The sequence below is a fragment of the Rhinolophus sinicus genome, linkage group LG03 (genome assembly GCF_036562045.2).
Source record: "Rhinolophus sinicus isolate RSC01 linkage group LG03, ASM3656204v1, whole genome shotgun sequence".
In the NCBI taxonomy this organism is placed as follows: domain Eukaryota; kingdom Metazoa; phylum Chordata; class Mammalia; order Chiroptera; family Rhinolophidae; genus Rhinolophus; species Rhinolophus sinicus.
The window spans coordinates 125,731,762-125,755,715 of record NC_133753.1 but is presented as its reverse complement, the minus strand read 5'-3'; the positions used below and the strand labels follow the sequence as shown (position 1 = coordinate 125,755,715).

The 23,954-nt window shown below is 34.9% G+C and overlaps 1 protein-coding gene across 1 annotated transcript in view; it reads left to right on the top strand.

Annotated features, from left to right (window-relative positions):
- MAN2A1 (mannosidase alpha class 2A member 1) overlaps positions 1-23,954 on the top strand; it is a 166,038-nt gene that overhangs the window by 85,055 nt on the left and 57,029 nt on the right. The window contains exons 11-12 of the mRNA XM_019727767.2: positions 1,980-2,094; positions 3,336-3,403. Of these exons, the coding sequence (XP_019583326.2) occupies positions 1,980-2,094; positions 3,336-3,403 (183 nt within the window). The remainder of the gene's footprint in view (positions 1-1,979; positions 2,095-3,335; positions 3,404-23,954) is intronic.

Genomic DNA, 23,954 nt, shown 5'->3' with positions numbered 1-23,954 from the left:
ACATTCAGGACATAAAGTGTAATATGACCACAGCTCTGATGGCCATTCCAGAAGAAGAGTTCCAAAATTGCTTTGAAGGGTTGAGTAGGTGCTGGCATAGGTGCATAGCTTCCCAAGGGGACTACTTTGAAGGTGACCATAGTGATATTCAGCAATGAGGTATGTAGCACATTTTCTAGGATGAGTTCGCGAAGTTCATTGTCAGACCTCGTATATCAAACTTTGAATGACAAACATGATAACATCTTGAAACAGCAGCAATGATAACAAGCTAGAAAACTGATTCCTAAATGATGTTCCATGAACTGTTCCATAACAATAGGATAAGGGCATGTTAGGAAATTGGAGGCTCAGAGAAATCCCACACTGATGAAATGGTGAAACTTTTAAAATTTTGTTTTATCCAGTGTTTCCCAAACTTATTTATTACCGTGTTTAATTTTGTTTTGGTTTAAATGAATCTTTATATATCTTGAGAAAGCATTTGGGGAATGCTGTGTTAGTCTTTAGTGCTCATCTCATTAGAAGATTGCATATGTGCCTTTAGGATACAAACAATGATTCCTGGCATTCACTCAGTTTTATTAGGACTCTGTAATATACTGTTACATGCAGTATTAATACACACATGCACACATACATACAAGGTTTTAGGTGATGGAGAACATGACTTTCATTCTGTAGGTCGAGACAGCATAATAAAGATAGCCATATAGATAATAAAAATAAACCTAGACTGAGGGACTTGTTTCCATAATTGATTTGTATTCATTCATAGGGTCTTTTAGTCTCAGAACATTTGTTACCGTCTAGGAAAACATTTGAATAGAATGAGAAATTTATCTGGATGCTGGCCTAAAGTCAAATCCATAAAATTTTAATATTATAGTTATAGATTTACTATGTAAATTTATTTAATTAATAACTTGACATGATCACTTACATCTTTGAAGGTAATCTTAATGCTCTGCAAAAAGAAGTTATTTTTAATTCTTTTACACTGTATTGTTGTTGTTGCTTGCCACCAAAAATGTTTTTAACGAGTAGAGCCAAAATTGCTTCCTGTTTTGGGGAAGATAATATAATCACTATGTAAATGTAATAGATTGATTCCGATGATTGATTGCAAATATGGTTAACAATGTTTCTCTACAGATTTCTCCAATATGAGTTTGCTTAGGGATGCCTGCTCTATAAAGCTTTAAAGTAGTAAGATAGAATTTGAAAAAAAACTTCAAGCAAGTTTTTTCCCCATGTGTAGTGCTTCAGCAATAGCTGGTGATGTACCAAGATTATATTCCAGAATTGATTTTGATCCGTTGATTCATAAGCATCCTTTGGTTCCTCAAATCGAAAAATACAGTTTGAATATAGGTAACAATTTCAATGACCAAGATACATAACAAGGAGAAAGACAATTTCATTATCTAGTTCTGTGAAAAATTTTTTTTCTAGTTCTTTTGAATCAGAACAGGAAACTTAATTCAACGAAATACCTATTTGAATTCTTCAGGAATTTGAGTTATTTGAAGTGTGTATACTGATTGAATTTTGTTGTGAATGAGAGTTAATCTTGTGACTTCTTTTGTCATTTCAATTCTTGTTAAAGATATTTCAAAGGTAAAATATCACATCATTGCTTCAAAAAGCTGTTGGAGTAATCATGCTGGAAATTCTTATTTGGTACGATATTCATAGAAAGTATAAATACTTTAAATATGTTTATGACTTTCAGGTATGTTCAGAAAGTTTTCTATTTTAAATGAATCCTTATCAGTGATATCTTTTGATTAACCACTTTTTTCTTAGTACTTAGTTCTGGACAAAAAAAGAGCCAATTCATTATAGGTTCATTGTAGCTTTCACTTTGTGAATACAGGATAAAGTACTGGTAGTGGTTTGCCCATTATTAAAGAGACTGAAAATATTGTATATTGATTTTTTAAATTACTTAGATTAGTAAAATTTTTGGTTCACAGACTCTTTCATTCGTTAATGAATGTGAAGAAGATAATTGGACATTCTGCACTTCTTCTCATTTTGAAGGACAAGCACTCGTATGAATCTTACTCTTTTGATACCGTCCTAGAAATGGTTAGTTGTTATCTCTTATATTCACTATAAAAATGTGTGATTCTTTTGTTTTCTGGGTTGGAAAAGGGGGTGCGAAGCTTAGTGAAAAGAGACATTGAGAAATCATTATTTTCTTGCACATTTTTTGATATAATTTGTATCATTATATAAATTACCTGTGTGTTCTTCATTCATATAAGTGTGTCACTATTTGATTTGTGGTGTATATTTTGTTCTGCCTTAATCTAAGCATGAAAAATAATGAACTTATTTCAAGATATGTGACCCTTACAGGCTTTTAGAACACTAAGATGATGTTGTAAGGGAGACATTATAATTAGTTATTTTGCTTGGCTTTAATTGGAAGACCCCTGATATTTGAACTTCTATAAATCCTTAATCTGTTCTTTCTAAACTTCAATTTAAATGATCCTAAGAGTCCATGCAGTGTATGAGCAGTGCTGAGATGTGTTAACAGTAGAGCAATGATTGAGGATTTAGAGGACTGTTAGCCTCAACCTTTGTACCTGATTGCATGGGCCTTGCAAAAAGTTACTTAACATGTGTCAGCCCTTGTTCATTTATCTGTCAAATGTGATGGTAATATCCACCTTGGCTTGGTCGTTATTAGGATCAAATGAGCTAATAAAATAGAACCTACTCTGAAAGGAGGAGCGTGCTATTCTGTAGTAAGGAAGAACCGTTGAAAAAATAGTTGATTGCAACCCTCTTTACACTTCCACTTGGGCACTCAGATATTTTTAAATTGTAATTTATTTGTCATTAGAATCTATTGTGAATGATAGACTTTGACATTTTTACATGTAATATCAACTTACAGATGTGTGGAATTAGAGATATTTTCATGCACTAATGCTTGTAATCAAATCATGATTATAAATTTTCATATTAAAGTTAAAAATGGAATAAATGGACATACATTTCTTAAGGATATGAAACATATGATACAAAACTAAAGTAGTAAAACTTTTTGCAGAATTATCTCTTGGACTAGATTTATTTGGTTCCTAATTGAAACTACCCATTATGGGCTCTAGTCCCTGTAACACACTGTACTTGATGTCTAAATACCCACATACACACAATTATTTATTTTGAACTTTGATGGACATTATACAGCTAGAAAGAGGATTTTCCCCCCTATTATACTCTTTTCAAGATTTTTGCAAGGTAATATTGCATAGATAATTTTGAAGCTTGTTTTAAAAGTAAAGTAATTTTTGTTTTGTTCACTTTTATAGGATTTGCAACAAAAATCACAAAGTTCTCTACCATACACAAAAATAATAAAGCTGAGTGCAGAGCCAAGGTAAATACATTTCTCATAAACTTTTACTACTTTCCTGACTTGACCTTTGGTTTTTATGATTCTGTTCTCTAGACGACATATATTTTGAGGTAGTTTTTCATTTACTTATTAATTTAAAACATTTTTCTGAAGAAATGGATTTTTCCCATGACTTGTATCATGTTCAATGCTAATAGCTAACACAGTGCTTGGTACTTTGATTGCTGAAGGAACTATTATAACAATATTTCTTACAGATATTTGGTATGGGATGATAAACATGTAGCTTTATGATAAAAATTTAACTTTGTAGTATTATTTTTAGATTATATTTTTCTCAATTCACTTTTTGTTTACTTACCTTATTTTCATTATTCCCCGATCCTATTTCTTAAGAAAGAAAATTATTATGAGAAGATAAGTATTCCTCCTATAAATTGTTTACTAGATAATTGTCATTGTGCTGATCAAACTGCCGTATTTTAGCACTATTGATTTATGTTAGGTTATAACTTACAGGGAAAGGCATTCAGTTTACTTAAAAACGAGGCATTTAATTGATGGGTGCCTCTGATTTACAAAGAAATGTTTTGTTTTTATTGGCAATTATTTAACTAAGTCATGTGATTTTAATGACCACATATCAATCAGTCAATACCCAGTATACCCAGATATGCAGTGTATTTTTGTAATATAACTTTTACTGTCTCAGTTGAGAAATTTAATGCCACCTCTTACAAATTATGAAAGAATAATTGTAAAGAATAATTCATTATTTTAACTAGGTATATTTATTTAAATTACTTAAAAATAAATGGAATCAAAATATTGATTTTAAAGTATTGAATTAAATTACGGAAAATTTATAGTTGTTAATAAAGTTGAGATTTTGGTTAAGAATACACTAAAGCCTTAGCTGACTTTCTTTAGTAAGTAGAGACTTAAAATATATACAGCTTATACCTTAGGACAAGAAGGTAAGTGTTTTTTTAGTAATACTAAAGTATCACTAAAGTAATAGTCAATAAATCCTATAGCTCTTTCCTTTGGTCAGAAAAAGAAGGGATTAACTTGAAAAGAAAGTTTAAGTCTTAAGTGTGAAGTCTTGCTGAAGTCTTAAAAGCTTTCCGATTGCCATGACATAGTTGGGATGACAGAATACTAATGTTGAAAGAAAAATCAGTTATAAAACTACAAAATGTTTTCTTTGTCTTACACTAAATAATGTTTTGATGCATTTGGGGTTATATAGCTCTTCTTTAAATATTGTGTCCCTAATAAATTGTGGTGCCTGTAAATCTATGTGGTTTTAGGTATAATCCCCTTTCACTTTTCCCCTTTCTCTGTTTTGGTGGGTGAACATCTGTGTGTTTGCTGACTGTAACAATGACTTATGCTTGCTATAAGTAATTTATGCCCCCTCTCCACCCCATTAGTCTTCCTGTGGGTCCAGGTTAGGGTGGATGACATAGAGTGGAGATGAGAGCATGATGGGTCAGAGGAAGTGATGTACCCTCTGGTTTCTCTTTTTCCTATACTGTCCCTTGCCTTAGCCAACAGTAAGTGAGCATTTAGACTTACCTATGCTGGAGAAAGGAAGTTAGGAGATATGGTACATTCATTAAAAAGAAATATATTTTTGAGCTCTAATATTGAGGAGTTTGAATGATAGATAAACATAAATAGAATTTTTGTAAATTGATCACTTTTTTTATATTTCCTTATAGACAGTTTATATGTAAATAGCTTTCTTCATCTTAGTTTATTTCTTCACAGTTCTCTTCTACCAAATGTCAATGTTGCTATTTCCATAGTTAGGTGAATTGGGAATATTTATGATTGTTAGATTCTTATTTTTATCTTTATTATCCGTTTTGTATTTTTGAGCCTCATGAGTAGAGCTACTTATATTTTTGATTTTAAAATCTATGTTTTACTTGTTAGATGCAAATTATCTGAGTGACTAATCTCTTAGTAAGAATCAGTGAACAATGGAGGAATGGTGTTGGCCTTTTAAAATGGAATAATTTGAGTTTTATGTAGTAGGTACTGAAGTTAAATAATTACCTTCACTTTGTAGTCTTTAAAATGGGAAGTTTCAGAAGTGTATCCATGACTCTCCCTCATATTCCTCAGGAGGCTTCTGCGATTCTCTATGGCTTAGTGTTGTTTTTGATATTAAGTATAATTCATATTTGAGCAACAAATTATTAAACTAAATAAAACAGGCATTCACAGTGGGGAGATGTCCTCCCTAGGAGGCTAACAATTGGTTATTGGAGGTTTTGAAAATATATAAAGCATAAATACAGTACATAACACACATACTCGTACACTTCCTGTGTAGTATTAAAATTGTATGGGGGATGACTAGGAGAAATGTCTAAAAAGAGTCTTTAAGGAAGTTATAATGTAAAGAGGTTGAGAAACACTGATCTAAACCCATATGATATAAATAATGCCTGTAAATAAATTTGATCACATTGTTGACAGTTAGTTATAGCCATAACCTAACATAATTTAGTTTGTGAATGTTTAAAAAGTAGTCCATAATCATCGACTGAAAGTGACATAGTATGTGTCAACCTGCTTAATGTAATTCATGAGGTTATGTGAACAATATAGTGTATGCATTGGTGTCTAGAAAGCAGATACAATTAAGAGTTAAAAATTAGGACACCCTGAACAAGTCATAAATTGTCTAGGCTTAAATAATCCTTAAGTGTGCAAAGATGTTTCTATTTCTCTCTAGATCATAGTTGCAACTAAGGAAACCAATTGTAAAGAAACTTGATACAATGACTTAACAGGATTAGGGACTTGGAGGACACTGAGGATACAAAGTAAAAGTCTGTGACACGTGAAGAGATTTCATTCTTCAGTATTGGGGCTCTTCAGGCAGGTCGGGAATAAATGTTGCCACAGCACAGGCAGGGAAGTTGCATGGTTTGACGAGGTGTAAAGGAACTTTTCAAAAAAATTCCTTAAACTTTAAAAGGATAATTTGAAATGCTACCAGGTAGGTATATAATCAAAATTACATTGAGGTAACTTCTGTAAATCTAAACATTTAATTTTTTAAGTAGAAACTTTTTTTCAGTTTTAGAGTAATTTATTCAAACCACCATTACACATTTATCTTTAAGTGCTTTTAATGTTTAGCAAGGTATTTATTGGTAAAGAATCCTACATCTCTGTTTCTCTTTTTTTTTGGCCAGAAAAGGAAGGGATTAAGTTTAAAAGAACCCATTAACTATGTGGAAATCAGGGTTTTTGGGGCGTGGGTGACTTCAAAACATCAACCAGATATAAAATGTACTTCATTCCTGAAAAGGCACTTAGTACCCTATTGCCATTCATTTACTGAATGGTTCCTGCATGGCCTCCCAGCACCTCTAATTTAATTTCCTCTGTTTTTTTTTTTTTTTCATTTGTGCTTTCCTTTGGGATCCCAGTCTTGATTAATAATAGCGTCATTCCTTTTCAGTTGTCTAAATTCTGAAACCCCAGAACCCACTTTGACTCCTACCTTTTCTTATTCCTTAAGTTCATCAACTGGAGGTTCTTTCGGATTTACCTTTACTCATTACTGACATCCATCGTCTCCTCTCTTCCTATGACTTTCTGGTTTTAAGCCATCCTTTATGTTTTGCTTGAACCACTGCAATGGCTTCTGGCCCTTTTGTCTTCAATTTCTCTATGCGCCTAACTTATTGCATGTAGTTATCAGAGGAATCTGCCTGAGGCAGAACTCTGAGAAGTTACCTGGGTGGAAATGGCAATGCTTCTTAGGATCTGGCCTCAGAAGTCCTGAAAGCTCATTTCTACTACTGAAAGGTCATTTCTATTAGCCAAGCAAGTCACTGAGATCAATGAACATTCAAGGAGAGGGAAATTAATCTCTATGACTTGATGTAAAGAGTATGTACATGAAGCAAAGAGAATAATGGCAGTTCATCTCGGGGGACTGTCTACTGTAGTTCACCCACTGGCCACCACAATTCACCTACATCCCATGTGCAAAATAAAATAAACTCATCCTCCCCCCAAGGTGCCCAAAGTCTCATCCCATGATGATACTGGCTCAGAATTTTCATCTAAAATCAGGTTCAGAAAGGCGCACTCATATGGCTGGGAATTAATGTTGGCTTATTTTTGCCAGTGTAATTAAAGTTAATCCCTTGAGGGTAGGAACTATTTTATTTGTTCCCACTACCATGCCTATGGTATTATATTCAGCATAGTAAACATTCAATCAAGATTTGTTAAAATACATTGTTATTGATTAAAGAGACTATTAAATTTCAGACACCAGATATGCATAGAACACTGTTCACATTCTATGTGAAAATGCAGTATCATGATATACGTTCTCCCCAGAAAATGTGGTATTGTGATACATATTCTTTCATCTAATATTTGGAGGTTAGTTGCCAGAAGGCTTCTTAATAGACAAAATACTACTACCAGTACAAGTAAAAATCAATTAGGTAGTAATTCATTGGAGCTTTGAATTTGCTCAGTATTTGGACAACTATTCATTTGAAATTTTAGAGTTTCATACCATGAGATCTGAAAAAAACCTTAGGTTGCATCTCAGCCTCATAAAATTATTCTAGAATTAACTTTATTGAGGTTGCATTCTTGGGGACTTGTAAAAATGAGTTCAAAAGATGTTTCCAAATGTCCCAATGAGTTGACCTTATCAGTTCAGTTCTTATACCTAAGACTTTTTTGTTATTGTTGACATAGAGTAATTGCCTGATTCTACATTTTTTATTTTTAATATTGTTATCACAAACAGTTCTTCTGGCAGTAATTGTGTATTAGTATAATGGGATTCAAGGCTTTAGATCATTTTTTCATTGTTCACCTTGCCATCAACATATTTTTATACCACGTTGGAATGTGTCTAAGGACATATCTAATATTTCTACCAGTTGTTTAAACGTAAGTTTTAAGTGAAAAAACCAAGCTCAGAGCCTTATTTTTATTGTTTGGAAATGTCGTTTCTAGAAAAACAGAATTCTAACCAGTCAGATTCTGGCAGTATTATGTATTATAGACTTGGTAAAAGCAGTTGTAGCTCTGTGATTGAACTGAGAGTCCCCGACTTCAGCCTCGGTGGTTCTACTCTGAGAAGCTGGAATCTGAGGAGAGAGCGATAAATGTCCAGATGGAGCTTGCCTTGTGCTTGACTGTTTTTCTTTGGAGGAGATATAAAAGTTAGCAGTGCTAACTAGTGTAAGAACTATGCTTCCTGCTCATGGATCATAATGGTTTCAGCTCAAATCTTGTCTTATACTAGAAAATAAGTATAGAAATGTCTTCATATTAGTTAGCACGAAAATAAATGTATAAACTCAGGAAGATTAGCGGGCTACATTTAAAAATTATCCCAAGGGAATTCAAGGTGATAATCAAATACATGATTTGACTAGGATTTGGCAGTCTGGACACTCCACAGGTTCTCTTATTCTGAGAGAAGGTGAAATGCTGTTTACATTTAAAGCTAGTTTAGAACTTTGAATGAGGGAGTTGTTAACTGACAGTACTGGAGACTCTTAAAAAAAAGAAAGAAAAAAGAAAAACACAAAGCTGAGCTATTCTAGTCTAGGTATGTCTGGGTATTAATAGCATAGTCCATTTATGAATTAATACTCATTACTGGACTTGAAAGAGGAGTTCCTCAACTTTCCTCTGGATGCTTTTCTCTTTTAAGTGTTAATTGCTCATGAAAAGTATTTGTGTACTTTCACCTACATTCCATCTGAGTTGTAATTTGTTCAGTTTGACGTTTTTAAGATACAGTTCTCTGATTATCCAGAAATACATTTCAGCCTGTCTGTAACCTGGGGTATTTTTAGAAAGGATGTTTTACCCAAAAGACTGAATAGAATATAGTACATTATTTAAATAACCAAAAGTTTATTAGGGAATTGGAGATACCCTCAGCATGATATATTAGTTAATTTTATGTTACAACTTTTTTGCCTAGTGGTTAGAACTGGTTTTCGAACAATCATGTTTGGGTAGCAACATAAAATAATCATATCTGATGTTTGCCCTTCTAAATCAATAATTCACAGGCTTGCATTTTGCCTGATTTTTTTTTTTTTCAGGGAAATACAAAGGCCTTTGGGGAGTTGTCCAATTAGTGGCTCCACCTTTCCCACAATATTCTCCTCACCCTTAACATTTCTATTATGTGATATCAGGAATGATGAGTATTAATTCTTGAAATACTGTTTCAACCTCACATTGACTTAGATGAGGTAATATATATATATATAATATATATAATATATTTAATATATATATAACATATTTTATATATATATCATATATAATATATTTAATATACATACTATATATTATATATATAATATATAATATGTACATATTATATATATACATAATATATACAATATAAAATATATATATATATAAAAGTTGACGCTTCCATTTTGTATGATAACTGACTAGGGACCCTGAGACTGACTCTCAGTTTCCTATTAAAACTCATGAAGACACAGCAGATGATGAAAATCAGAAGAACACCAGAACCTTGATTTGGCAGTCAACCTATTGCCACAATCTAAGATATCCATAAACTATAAAGCTGATCAACCCGGACTGAAAAATGCAATTACTCACTGAGCAATGATAAACAGAAGTGAAAGCAATGTGTAGATCTCCAAAATCAAGTATAGGGATTGATTACTTTTCCTTTTCAAATTGTCTACCCCCATGGCTTTGAAATTCTGGTGCTTTATCAACCAGAAAAATAAGACAAATATTTTTCTATATGGAGGGCGCTATGTTGAACAGATAGGTACCTATTCTTTTCTTTTCATCCTCTCTGCCTAAGATCTCTATTAACCAATCTCCACTTAATTAACCAACTAGATCAGTTGATACTCTCTATTCCTTTTCTGTTCCCATGGTTCCTTAACCTTCTGCTAACTGGGTACTAGCTAGCAGGCTGGTACACATCTCCCTGCAGCATTTCAGTTGAATTCTTCGATCATTATGAATCAATTATTTATTCCCAAATTAGTTGTTGTTGTTATTTTTCTCTCACAATTTCATTTTCTGTAACTTATGAACATACAAAAAAAATTATTTTTTTATATGAAGTTAAACACTTTGGAAATTTTCAACAAAAGTGAATCACTGATAAATATTGGCAAGATGCCTACAAAAGATTTTGGAAAAAATCATAAAGGTGTAGAAAAATTCTGCACTCAGATTGCTTAATATTGTCTAAAGTGTTTAAGTTCTTGGTTAACTTTAGAAAAACCTAAGGTAGAAACCATAGATGATTTATCACATGTATGATTATGCAGGAAATATGACACAGGACTCTAGTTAGTAATCCCATAGTCAAAGTAGAAGCTTTGATCTTATAGCAGCAGATTAGGAAATGATACACATTTGTAAGTTTTATGGTAATGTATACACACACACACACACACACGCACACACGCACACACACATACACGAGTTGTGACAATTAAGTTCATGAACTCACCCTAGAAAAAGTGCTACAAACCTCATTTCTGAATATCACTAAACTCACCTTCAAAGTACTCCCCTTGGGAAGCTATGCACTGACACCAGCGCTTAGTCCACCCTTCAAAGCAATTTTGGAACTCTTTTTCTGGAATGGCCACCAGAGCTGTCGTCATATTACCCTTGATGTCCTGAATGTCATCAACATGTCTTCCTTTCAATATTTCCTTTTCTTTGGGTAAAGGAAGAAGTCATTGGGGGCCAGATCAGGTGAGTAGGGAGGGTGTTCCAATACAGTTATTTGTTTACTGGCTAAAAACTCCCTCACAAACAGTGCCATGTAAGCTGGTGCATTGTCATGATGCAAGAGCCATGAATTATTGGTGAAAAGTTCAGGTCATCTAACTTTTCACGCAGCCTTTTCAGCACTTCCAAATAGTAGACTTGGTTTTCTGTGTGTCCAGTTGGTATAAGTTCATAATGAATAATCCCTCTGATATTGAGAAAGGTTGGCAACATCGTTGCAACAAGTTCTCGAACTTAATTGTCAGACGTTCGTGTTTGTATATACACACATATATGACGTCCTATTTTAATTTTTACTTTCAAGTCAACTTTTACTCTTTCAGTTATCAGATCTCTTGCCAGCCTTAATCATATTGATAAGAGGACTTGTACTGCGTTGTATTTTGCAACCATTTTGGAGACTAACTGTGCCAGAAATAAAATAGGCAGGAATAAATGGGGAATTGATGGTAGAACACTGGTCTTGGGATGTGTCCACTCAAGGAAATTACTGTTGATGGTGGCATGGCCCAGAAGAATACTGTGATACTCTTTGCTGAATATTCCATTGGTTCAGAGCACCAGAGCTGATCTAGAACAGTGACTACTACAGGCACAGCCACCTTGGATGGTAGCTTTCTGAGAACTTGCAGTCAAGCTGCATCTGTGTGTGTGAACTTACTATTCACTCACTCTGATCCATTACTGCATCTTCTTTGCCTCCTTCAGGCATGATTACCATGATTTTGTTTATTTCTTGTTGTCTATCTCCCTTGCTGAAATACTAGCTCTGTGAGGTCAGGGAACTGGTCTGCTTTTGAATCCCCTGGCAAATACCTGGCACAAGAAATATTTGTCAAATAAACTAACTCTAGACAAGAGAGAGACTTCAATTGATATCAGAATAAAGACCTAGGGTACCTTTATCATCACAGGGTCTCGGCGGCTGTTCCTCGTATGAGGGAAAGTAAAGGGAACGTTGTCATATGAAATCTATGAAAAAGCTCTACAGCGTGACCAAAAAATAGGGGTAACTTGAAGATTCAGAATAACAGCTTACTTCTTAAAAATGATTTATTACAGAGATGAGAAAACAATTTTTATAAAAATTTCTTTGGAATTATCAAAAAGTTTGAGTTATGATTTCTAAGAAATATGAAACGGAAAGCAGAAAGCTAAAATGAAAAAAAATGACAAGATGATATGGAAAAGGGGAGGGAGTGAAGTGAGGAAAGATTGTTGGGGGCCTGATAACAGAACATGTTCGTTAGTGATTCTGAAGAGTGAAGCTGACATTATGGAAGAGTGTACCAGTGGCATGAATTAAAACAACAACAACAACCATGAGATACTTTTTAAAAATGCAGAGAAAAGGAAGATGAGTGGAAACAACGAGAAAGAAGATGGTAGGTATGGCGGACAAAATTTCTACAAAAGAATTAGATATTTATAGATGATGTAATACAAAATTGTACACCTGAAATCTATGTAATTTTACTAACAATTGTCACCCCAATAAGTTAAAAAAAAATTAGATGTTTTATTTTTCATATATTTTTCAATTACAGTTGACATACAATATTATATTAGTTTCAGGTGTACAACATAGTGATTAGACTTTTAAATACCTTGTGAAGTGATCACCCCGATGTCTAGTACCCATCTGACACCACACGTAGTTATTACAATATTGTTAACTATTATTCCCTATGCTGGACTTTACATCCCTGTGACTATTTGTATAACTGGCAATGTGTACTTCTTAATCTCTTTCACCTTTTTTACCCATCCCGCCATCCTCCCAACCCCTCTGCTTGCCCTTCCCGGTGATCTGTCGACCATCAATTTGTTAAAAGAATTATAGATTTTGTTTTTTAAGGAAAAAATGAAGCAGAGGGAATGATTAAAAATATAATTGATGAAAAGTTTTCTGAGCAGAAAAGGTCTTGCTGTATAGATGAAAGTGGTAAGTTCGGGGTAACATAAATGAAAAGAGAGTCACCTCTAGAACATCTTGGTAACTTAGTTCAATTAAAAGTACCCAGGTAAAAAGACAGACATTGTACAATGTGGAACGAAAGCTAGACTGACTTAGGTTTCTTCTCTGTGATGAGAAAATTGGAGTTTTTAAATGCTTTTATATTCAAAGTTATCTTTCATATGTGAAGACAACAAAAAGACATTTTCACATATAACATAACACATACCACAGGTACTTTTTAAAAATTTTCTTGGTAAAGTCAACTCAGTTGACCTGATATGTGTGTGTAAAAATCAAAAAGGCATTGGAAATAAACATCATGAAATCCAAATAATTAAATTGTAAATTTCATCACCAAATTGGAAGTTGAAATGCCATCTAGTTTTGGCAGAACTTTTATAATGTAAAGGTAGTGTACTGACAGTTATGTAGATCTAAAGCTTTAGATTATGTTAACATCCGAAAGAGGTAGAGAGGCAAGAGCATATAGGAGATCTTAAATAAATAATTGTTTGCCTCAGGAAGATTTTAAAGATAAAAACTTCCAGAGAGAGTGATATTTCCTACTCCATTGCCTTCGTTTATTGTCAAGGTACTATTGACTCCCTAAACGTATATCTCTGCTGACAAAAGTCTCCAGAGAGTTCCAGACCCACACACCCACAGCACAGATGGATAGCTCCATTGGGATGGCCCACTCACACCTCCTTCTCAGTCTGTTTAAAACTGAGCTCCTCCTCTCCGCTCAAACCTGTTCTGTGGTCGCAAGCTCTTTAATAAAACTTCAGCATCATCAGCCAGCTTACCAGGCCAGGAACCTGGGACTCAATTTTAGAGTGATCGTATCTTGCAGTTTTTCATTAGTGTCCGCTCTCACGCTCAGAAGTGTATTTGTTTCTATGAGAAATGATAGGATTTACCCTGATCATCTTTGTTCTTTCAACTTGTTTCCAAACAAAGGCTAGGTCTTTTCATTCTGCTTCTTAAAATGTGTCTCAATTTTACCCACTTCTCCTGACTTTCAATGCCTCTACTCTACTTTGGGCTGCTACTGTCTCTCCCCTAGGTGATGGCGACAACTCTGTGAGGAATGTCCTTGCCTCATGCATTTGTTGGAGGAGTTAAATAAGGTTATGTATATGAACTTAATAGTATAGAATTTAGCACTTAGCACTTAAAAAATAATTAGCTGATAAAAATAATTAAATAAAATAATTAGCAATGATGTTCTAACTCCTTTGTTCAAAACCCTTGTTTTCCTCCAGTGCCCTAAGGATAAACTCCGAGGCTCTTTAACTGGGCTATGTGTCTGCATTTTAGTTTCTCTGGCATCATTTTTTATATCTCTCTAGCCTGCACAGTGTGCTTCAGCCCTTTAACTATGAATTCTGTGACATCCCATGTTCTCTCTTCTAGAAATTTGCTGCTTGGGGGGAAAAAACGATACCAAAAAAAACCCTGCCACTCCCTCACCCCCTACAAGTTGTGTGATTGGTTCCTGGTTATCTTTTAGGACTTAGCTTAGATATTAGCCTCTGGAACCTTTCCCTGATAGCCTTGAGTCAGGGCTGTGTCCTCTTATATGCTCCCATGGGACTATGTATTTACGTACTATTATCCCACTTATTATATGTATAATGTTCTTCTGAAGAGACTTGCTGTAAACTCTGTGAAGTTGTGGGCTGGGTCATGTTAATCATTCTACCATGACACGTAGTAATCTTTCAGGAGAGTGATCTAGTAATATGTACCAGGAGCATCTGAACTGGCCACTGCACTGGAAGATGTGTCTCTCAGCTTTGTTTATTGAATATTTTAAAAGACTTAAATGTTGATCAACAATAACCATCAATGATGTGGTCAGATATTCTGTGATCACAAAATGCTATATAAAGTTTTAAAAAGACACCAGGTTAGCATTTCTTTTATCATAAAGACAGCACAGGATTGGTAAATTCTGAAGTTTTAGCTTAAGTTTTTATGAACTCTGCCATTCAAGGTTAGTGGAAAAAATGCAGAGGACTTGTTTGAATTAAAGAAGTTGTGAATAGTTGAGTGAAATGAGGGAGAAGTGTGTGGCACTTAGGAGGTATTTGCTGACTTGATAACTAATTGAGATGGAGAGGATGAAAATACGAGAAAAATGTGTTATGTAATATTTAATAGGCAGTTACGTAAAGGAAATATTTAAAAATAAGCAACCCTTTAAGGAAAAGTCTGTCTATAGTGGTAAATCTATATGGGAACATTTTTGCTTTATCAAAATCATCTTGCATTCAGGGTCATCTTTTAAGATTAATATTAAATTTTTGGTACTCGTTGGACTCCCAGTGTTACTCAATATTACTTTTTGTTTGCATAGTATTTCACTTTTGATTGCATTCAGCTGCATTTAACAGAAACCATATTACGTTGGCTTCGAAAGAAAGCAGTTAATTTTTCTTATGAACACGTTTCAAGGTAGGTAGTCTAGGACTTGTGATGTGTTCCACAGTGTCATCAAAGGACCAGGCCCCTTTTACCTTTCAGCTCTGCCATCCTTGGCCTGTGAATGTTGTTCTCATGGTCTCACGATGGTGCCTGTTTCTCCAAACATGGCGTCTGTGTTCCAGTCAGGAAGGAAGAGGAACAAGGAGGAAAGTTGAGTCTGCTGATTTCTATTAAATTGGGGCTATAACAGCTTTCTGGGAAACTCCACATATTGAATTCTAATGACATTTCATTGACCAGAACTAAATCACATGGCTCCCCAAGCATGCAGAATCAAGGTTTTTTATTTGTTTGTTTCTTTTTTTTTTTTTTTTTTCAAGCTAGAATTGTCATCCTGAGTAAAGCTGGGTTTCTGTCAGTATCGGAGAATATGAGAATGGCTATCGGGCCGGCAACGTCAGCATCTACTCATTAGGCTTGTTAACTAGACCCCAAAGCATCTACCGTATTTACTGGTCATTGGCTACTCTTAACCTGCCCCCTTCAGCACGAGCTGGAGTTGTGTTCTGTACACTGTAGAAGCATCTGTGCTGAATAAATCCGTATTATGTGCTAAGCTTCTTAAAAACTTGTTCTCAAGATTTCCTATCACTTAGGTAGTAAAATCGTATCAAACACTTACTAGAGAAAATGAGAGATTTTCTGTTTATTCCAAAACCAAATATAATTGGGTACTACAAAATGAAGAATTAGGAGAGATAAAGTAGAAGCTCATAAAATAAGAGCACATTTGTCCTATTGGGATTTGGGATGTTCACATATTAAGAAAATACAGTCTTCTTAAGCATTTACTATTTCTTACAGCCCTATTTAGGACCATGTTAAGATGTCCTTATTCCTTAGTTCAGTCAGCCAGCCATTCAAGGACAGATTTATTTGTGTTCCTGACTTGCATAGCTCTGTGCTGGAATGTGTTCATGTTTTCTTTCCCTTTTTATTTCTCGGTTCTTTCTTGCTCTGAACCTATATAGGCAGGGTGTCTTCTGTAAGTAGTCTGAGACTTAGACTCTGCTACATAAACTGCCCCCAGATACAAATCCTCAATCCTGTTCCTGAAATCTTCAGGGCTAGAGATATTTGTGAATTCAAAATTCTTTTTTAATTTTAGGAAAATTTTGAAATATACGTACTGTATATGATATATTACATAATGCTTCTGACAGAGGCAGGAGTCATCACATATCTTAACATTTCTGAATATTCAGATCAAGTGGAAAAAATAATTATAGGTAGATTCATGTCAGTTGAATTTAGGCTTTGCCACCAAACGTTTTTGAAACATCTGGATTGTTCAGAGCTTGCTGGACCTTGCAGATGGACTGTAGACCTGTAGAGTAATGACTTGAAAGAACTATGAATTTGTCTAAAGTAAATTACCAAGTTCCCCCGATAAAGACTGTGCAGCAGGAACCGCCTTGACTCTTCTGACTGGCCCAGGATTATCAATAGCGTCGAAACTAGTGCCACAGCTTCTCCCTTTGAATGGTCTGTTGGAAAATGTCCATCTCTCAAGACGTCTTTGCTCGTTGAGCAATGCTGACTCTTCCACCTTCTGTACCACATTCCCTAAACGCGGAGATATTTAAGTGTTGACTTTTTTCTTTGCAAGATTCCTTTCCTTGACTCTCCTGAGTGTTCCAGCTTTCCGTCTGTACTTCAGGAGTCCTCATCATCAGAATTTGTCTTTTTAAAAAAAGTTTCTTGTTCCGTTTTTGTGCCTCCTAAAATAATACTTTTTACAATTCTTGATCAGGCAGTTTAAGGTCTAAAATCAGCTGCTTTAAATAATACAGTTATTAATATATATTAGTTATATATACATTTTTACTGTCATTTAGAAGCGCCAAGAGAATGTCAGTAGGCTACTATAAATTTCACACATTGATTTTTAAGTGATTTATAATGTGGAGTTTGTCTCCTTAGTTTTAAGGGTGTGGTGTCTTAAATCATTCTTTTCAAAAAACTTATGTGAACTTTAAAAGAATCTTCTTTCCTAGGCCCCTTGTTATTAGTCTGCTGTGACTTTGTTCCTAGGTACAAAACTATTTTAGATTTTATTAGATTTTAGATTTTATTTGTGGAAGTAGTTGAATAGGCTGCGTTTTAAATGATGGTTTTAAGTTTTATTTCTTAGCAAGCAATGGCAAAGTAGTTATGTGTTCAGTGAACGCCTACTCAATTGCCTGGTTAGTCTATGTTTCAATTGCCATTTTATTATTTACATTTTAAATGAAACTTTCTTAACTAACTGTGTGGTTCTAATTTATTGTTGTCAGATTGCACAGGGAATTGAGTTCACACAGGGTGTTTTAGATGTGTGGTTTGTCTATTAGGTTGGTGCAAAAGTAATTGCACTTTTTGCAATTATTTTTAACCTTTTAAAGCACAATTACTTTTGCCCCAACCTAATAATAAAATTAAAGCAGTTTTGCTTGTTGCTTACCACATCTTGCAGTTACCCCCATCAAGGACCATAATCAGGAAAGTGCAGAAGATGGGGAAGAAAAATATGTGCCTATATTTGTATGATGAGGCAATTTGATACCTTTCAATGTAAAGACAGAGTCAGCATGGAGACTACTACCTATAGTCTAGGAAAGATTATAATAATTTCCAGTGAAGATAGCTGGAAATATGTAACTTTGCAGAACAACCTAAGAACCACTTTGGAAAGGAGATGAGATAGTCTCAAAGAAGAGCTGGCATGAGTTTTGGTGTGTCTGCCAGATAATGCAAATTTTGAATGATTCCGTTCTGTTATTGCTGTAGCGCCAAAGTTCCTTCCCTCATTAGTTAGAGTTATATAATGCACTCTGACAGTGTCAAAGTAAGTTAAATATCTGGAATATGAGTGTGTGTTTTTTAAGTGATTTGTAGTAGGATGGGAGGAATTGACAATTATGAGAGAGATTCCTTAGTTGTTTATTTTTTCTCGTTTCTTGCACACTTAGTCCTCTCGCTCTTCTTTTCCTCCGCGTGTCCATCATGTCTTCTGAAATAGCTAACATAAAGCTAATGAACTCAGAGCAGTTCAGAGCATAGACTGAAGTGATGTGGCATATTTCAAAGTCTTCCATTCTTCTGAACCAGATTTTTTTTCCTTCTAAATGCAGATTAATAAAGCGTGCACTACAAGAGGAACAAGGAAAAGGATTTTAGTGAAGGTTTCCTGATCCTGAGAAAGTCAGGGAGGGCTTCAAGCCCATCTTGGACTTCAGAACACTTCACAACTTTGTGGTAAAAGAAAAATTTTAAATAGAGCCTTTGGACTTATTTATTTCATCCTTATTTGGAGAGTAGCATTATTTTATTTTTTTTAGATAAAAAAATCATATGTGAAATTGGGCTACTTTTTAAACTTAAAACATACCTGGGTTTCAGATTTTTTTTTTGTAGGTACTTAATATATACTCAAAGTATTTTAGGTAGTTGGATGGCTTGTGTGTTTTTCTTCCAAACGTGTTCTTTATCCCTTGTGACATCGTGTTTGCAGTCACTGTGCGTGATGTTTTCCCTGGTGTTTTATATCTTCTTCAGTCGGTTCATTGGATTGTAGAGTAGAGTGTCTTTCCCAAGTCCAATATGTTGTCTGAAAAGTGTTTTGAAAATAGAAAGTGGTTTTCCTTTTGTTGTTTTCATATTTTTACCTCTTATATGATGCTTCACTTGCATGAAGAGATGTTATGTAGCACCAATAAAAAGCTGTTGTTTTCTCTTCTTTTCACCTAAAGACCTCACACAGGATAGATTTCAGTCATCGACAAAGATATACAAAGTGAATATTTGTTAGTTCTGTCTGTACCAACAAAACAACCTTATTTTACTACACTAACTTTTAAGGTCTTTTTATTTGTGAATACCAGCCTGTTTATGCACTGTGTGTTCCTCCAAAGGTACAGCGTTATACTCATTGGAGAAATGATATTTTCTTCTAGTAGATGAAAATTACATTTTGATTTAACATCATTCTTTATGCAGTCACCCATAAATATAATGTCTTTTGCTGTCTTCTCCGAAAATGGCTACAGATGTGATTTCTGAATTGACAAGAAAATAGAACATCTTAATGTTTTAGGTAAAACAGATGGTATTTTTGTTTTAGGCAAAACTCTCTCAGAGTGAAAGCAACTTAATTGGTGACAAGACTCTTGGGGTCAGCCAAATTATGTACAATTTCTGTGTCTGTTTCCTTTTAATTGCTTTAGTACAAAAGTTTTTGAATAGTTGGAAAGGAGTATTTATCCTTTTTATTGACTTGATATTTTCTGTTATACATTGGAAATAGTTACACGTTTTCAGTCCTGGTTCGTTTGTAAATGTTATAAAATTTCATGTTGATTCTGCTTTGGTTATATTTATGCCTTTAGAAATGTTTTTCCCATTGTGGGAAAGTCCTGAAATATTTAGTTGTACTTTTGAGGGTTAACACTTTAATTTACAGCATTGAGTTGTGTTTACAGCTGTAAATTCTGATTACATGGATGGTAACCTTTTTTGTTTCCTGTACCTTGGTGCTTTGGGCAGATCTTACTGTTAGATGACTAAAAAGTCACAATATTGTGAAGGGAGCGCTGGACTGAGAGTTGTGGGCTCATTCTAGTCTTCTAGTCCTACTTCTGTCACTAACCAACTAACCAGCTTCACATTTTTTTTTGAAACTTTAATCCATGCTATATAGCTTGGAAGAGAGGGGGCTGAAGTAGCTGATCCCAGGGTCATATCCAACTGACATTTACTCTTCTTGTTTGTTTGTTAAAACATAAATCATTTACAAAGCGTTCATTTGTACAAACACCAGAAAATGAACATTTTGGGTAGAAAACTCACTTCTGGAAAATAACCAAGTTTGTCCAATAACTGGGACATAAGAAGCTGTTTTCCAAAACATCAGCACTATTGCAAAATGAAGACCTCTTACATAGCAATTCTCTTTACAGCACCTCTTACAAAAGTAAGAACTTACTGAAAGAACAGCGTGTGTTGTCATTATAGTAGCTAGGGGAAGTAGCCTCAACTTTATCATCTCAAAGAAACCCCCTTTCCTGCAGTCCTGCTGTTGCAGATGGTTGGAGTGGACATACAGCGCTCTGATGAGGCAGCGTTCAGAGACTGTGGGGGGATGGGACTCAGTGCTGCAGATGGCGCACCTGTGCTTGTACACCTGAGTGTCTTATGTGCTGGAGAGCAGTGCGGCCACCTTCCCTACCTCTAAGAGGCCTTGGAGCCTAACTACTTGAGTTTGAATCTTGCCTCTGCCATTTAAATGGCTGTATAGCCATAAGCAATACCGAACTCTGCATACCTGTAACATGGCCATGCTATTAGGACGTCAGAAGTTGGTTGGGAAGCTGAAAGGAGTTAATTCAAGTAAAGCACATACAAACTATGTGCTAAGCATTCTTCTAAAGGTTCACTTAGTGCTAGCTGTTGGTATTATTGTTATTGGTTATGTTTATTGGTATTGGTATTACATCTGGAAAACTCTCTTACACCTGCCAAGTTAAATTTACTTTGAGTTAGATATAGCAGAAATATTCCTTTAAGATACAATTTTATTTTTGACTTAATGCTTTAGCTATTAATATTAAAAACATAATTTTCTACTCAAAGTAATATTTTCTAACACATAGCGTTTTAGAATATTTACTTAGTAATCTATAATTTTCATCTAAACTAAGAACTTTCGTTAGTAATATTTTTTGACATTTTTGGATTTGAGGGCAGTGAGATATCAGAAATTAAACACTTAGCTGACAACCGCAGTTTTAGGTGCTGCTATTAATATTATATTGTTTTGTGAAGGGCAGCTTTATGTTTGGGTTCAATCACACATGCAGTGTACTTGTTCATTTTCTTTTTGAATCTTGTCTTTGGACAAATGACTCTCCATGGGTTGATAGATTCTTAATATTTTTGTCCATGAATTTTAGAAAGTTATTTCTCTGAAAATATAGGAAATAATGGTGAAATAAGCTTTCATGTGTTAGGAAGGTCAGGTAACATTTATGCACTACTATATTCAAGTACAAGCCTAATTTTTATTGCTGAGAGAAAGGGCTGTGTTCCTTGGTGCTGAATTTTCTTTTTCTTAGATAAGGCCAGAAAATATCACTTTTATTTTTCCCCTTGCAAATATAAATTCCAATATCTAATTGAAGATAAGAGAGATCATTATTGTATCATTTCTAGAGAGATTTTTATGGAAAAACAGTTAAATGCTTTGCCTATTTAAAAGGCCTATGTTATGGAACTAGAAAGGTTCTTAAGCTGGGAGGCCTTGGGACCTGTATGAAAGATCTTGTGCGTATGTGCATTTCTCCAGAGAATGGGGTCTGCCTAAGGTATTCAAGATAACAAAATAAATAGAATTTTTGAAGATTCAGAATGACCACCTTGGTGTAAGGCACTATCAGTCATTTGCTTTTCAGAAAGTATAAGCTTTGGGTTTTTCTCATTTGCTTTCTCCTTATTGTTAGCAGTGGGCACTTGAACTGGACGCTGGGAGTTTGGGTGAATCAGGCCTGGTAGCCAAAGGATGAGGAAATAGGAGGGAGTATTCCATGAGACAGAGGGTTAGAGGGCTAGACAGACTTCATTTCAGTCTTTGCTTGGGCTCAATTTCAGAGACCCCAGGATCTTCTCATTATTTTTTACCTACCCCGACTCCTACCCCCTTTTCCAGAGCTCAAGATTTTCTTTTTTGTGTTTGGTGGTAAAAAGTCTCCATTCTTTGTAATATGAAACCCAAGTTTACTCCTCATTTTCAAGAGGAATAGTGTAACCTGGTATTCTAGTTTCCTACTGCTGCTATAACAAATTACCACAAATTTAGTATCTTTAAGAAAACCCAAATTTAATATCTTACAGTTCTGGAAATCAGAAGTCCAGAATCAGTTTCACTCACCTAATGGCATGTTGACAGGGCTGGTTCCTTGAGGCTCTGGGGGAGAATCTGTTTCTTTGTTTTTCTCATCTTCCAGAGGTCACCTGTATTCCTCGGCCTGTGGCCTCTTCCTCACATATTGCAACCTGTTGCTTCTGTTGTCACATGGCCATCTTCTCGGTTGGACCTTTCCACATTTCTCTTATAAGGATCCTTGTGATTGTATTGGGCCCAGTTGGGTAATACAAGAAATCGCCTCATTCCATGACCCTTACTTCAATCACATCTGCAAAGTCCCTTTGCCATGGAAGGTTATGTATCTGTAGGTTCTGGGGATTGAGATGTGGACATCTTGGGGGGACAGTTATTCTGCCTATGATACCTGGAAACCTAATTTTTATATTTCCAGTGAGTAAGTAGATTCTGAGTTTGTGATAGTTAATTGAGAAGCATCAGGATAAATCTATGTAGATGTTCCTCAGGCACTTCAAATTCAAGAAGTATAAACCTGGATTTGTCATCTTCATCTTATATCCGCCTCCCACTACCTATCTTTAGCTGTTCAATCTTGGTTAATGGCGCTGCCATATCTAGCCCATCCGAGCTGCAAATCAGGACTTGTAGAAGACTTTTATTTCTGGTTTACCACCCAGCCTTCTCCAAGGAATTGACAAATCCTACTGATAAGATATCCTACCTATTTCTTAGATTTGTTCGTTTTGTATTTCTACCACTCCTCTAATTTAGGTCTTCACTTTACCTACCTGGGCTATTGTAGCAACCATGTTTCCCAAAAATAAGAACTAGCCGGACCATCAGCTCTAATGCATCTTTTGGAGCAAGCATTAATGTAAGACCCAGTCTTATTTTAATATAATAAAAGACCCGGTCTTATATACTATAATGTAATATAAGACCAGGTCTTACATTAATTTTTGCTCCAAAAGATGCATTAGAGCTGATGGTCCGGCTAGGTCTTATTTTCAGGGAAACACAGTATCTACTTGGTCTTCCTGCTTTGAGTCTTGACTTCTTAAATCTTTCCTCCACCTGGCAACTGCATTTATGTATTAAAAATGGATATTGGACCATGTTAAATCTTTCAGTCACTCCCCATAATCTAGATAATAAGGTCTAAGCTCCTTGTAATTATTTAACGCCCCCCCACTTCTCACTGTGATTTGGGGTACATTTCCCTTTCTAGCTCCATATATTGGCATTTTAGAGGTGTACTTTACTATGTAGATTCTTGTGGTATTGGATAGCCTGTATGTTCTGAAAATAACATCCATATATATATATATATATCTGTGCCTTTATTCTCATAATCACTCTACTTACAGTGTATTTCCCTACTTTTCTTGCCTGGCTATTCACCACCTACCCACCCCACTTTTAAAAAGTTGTATGTTTTTGTT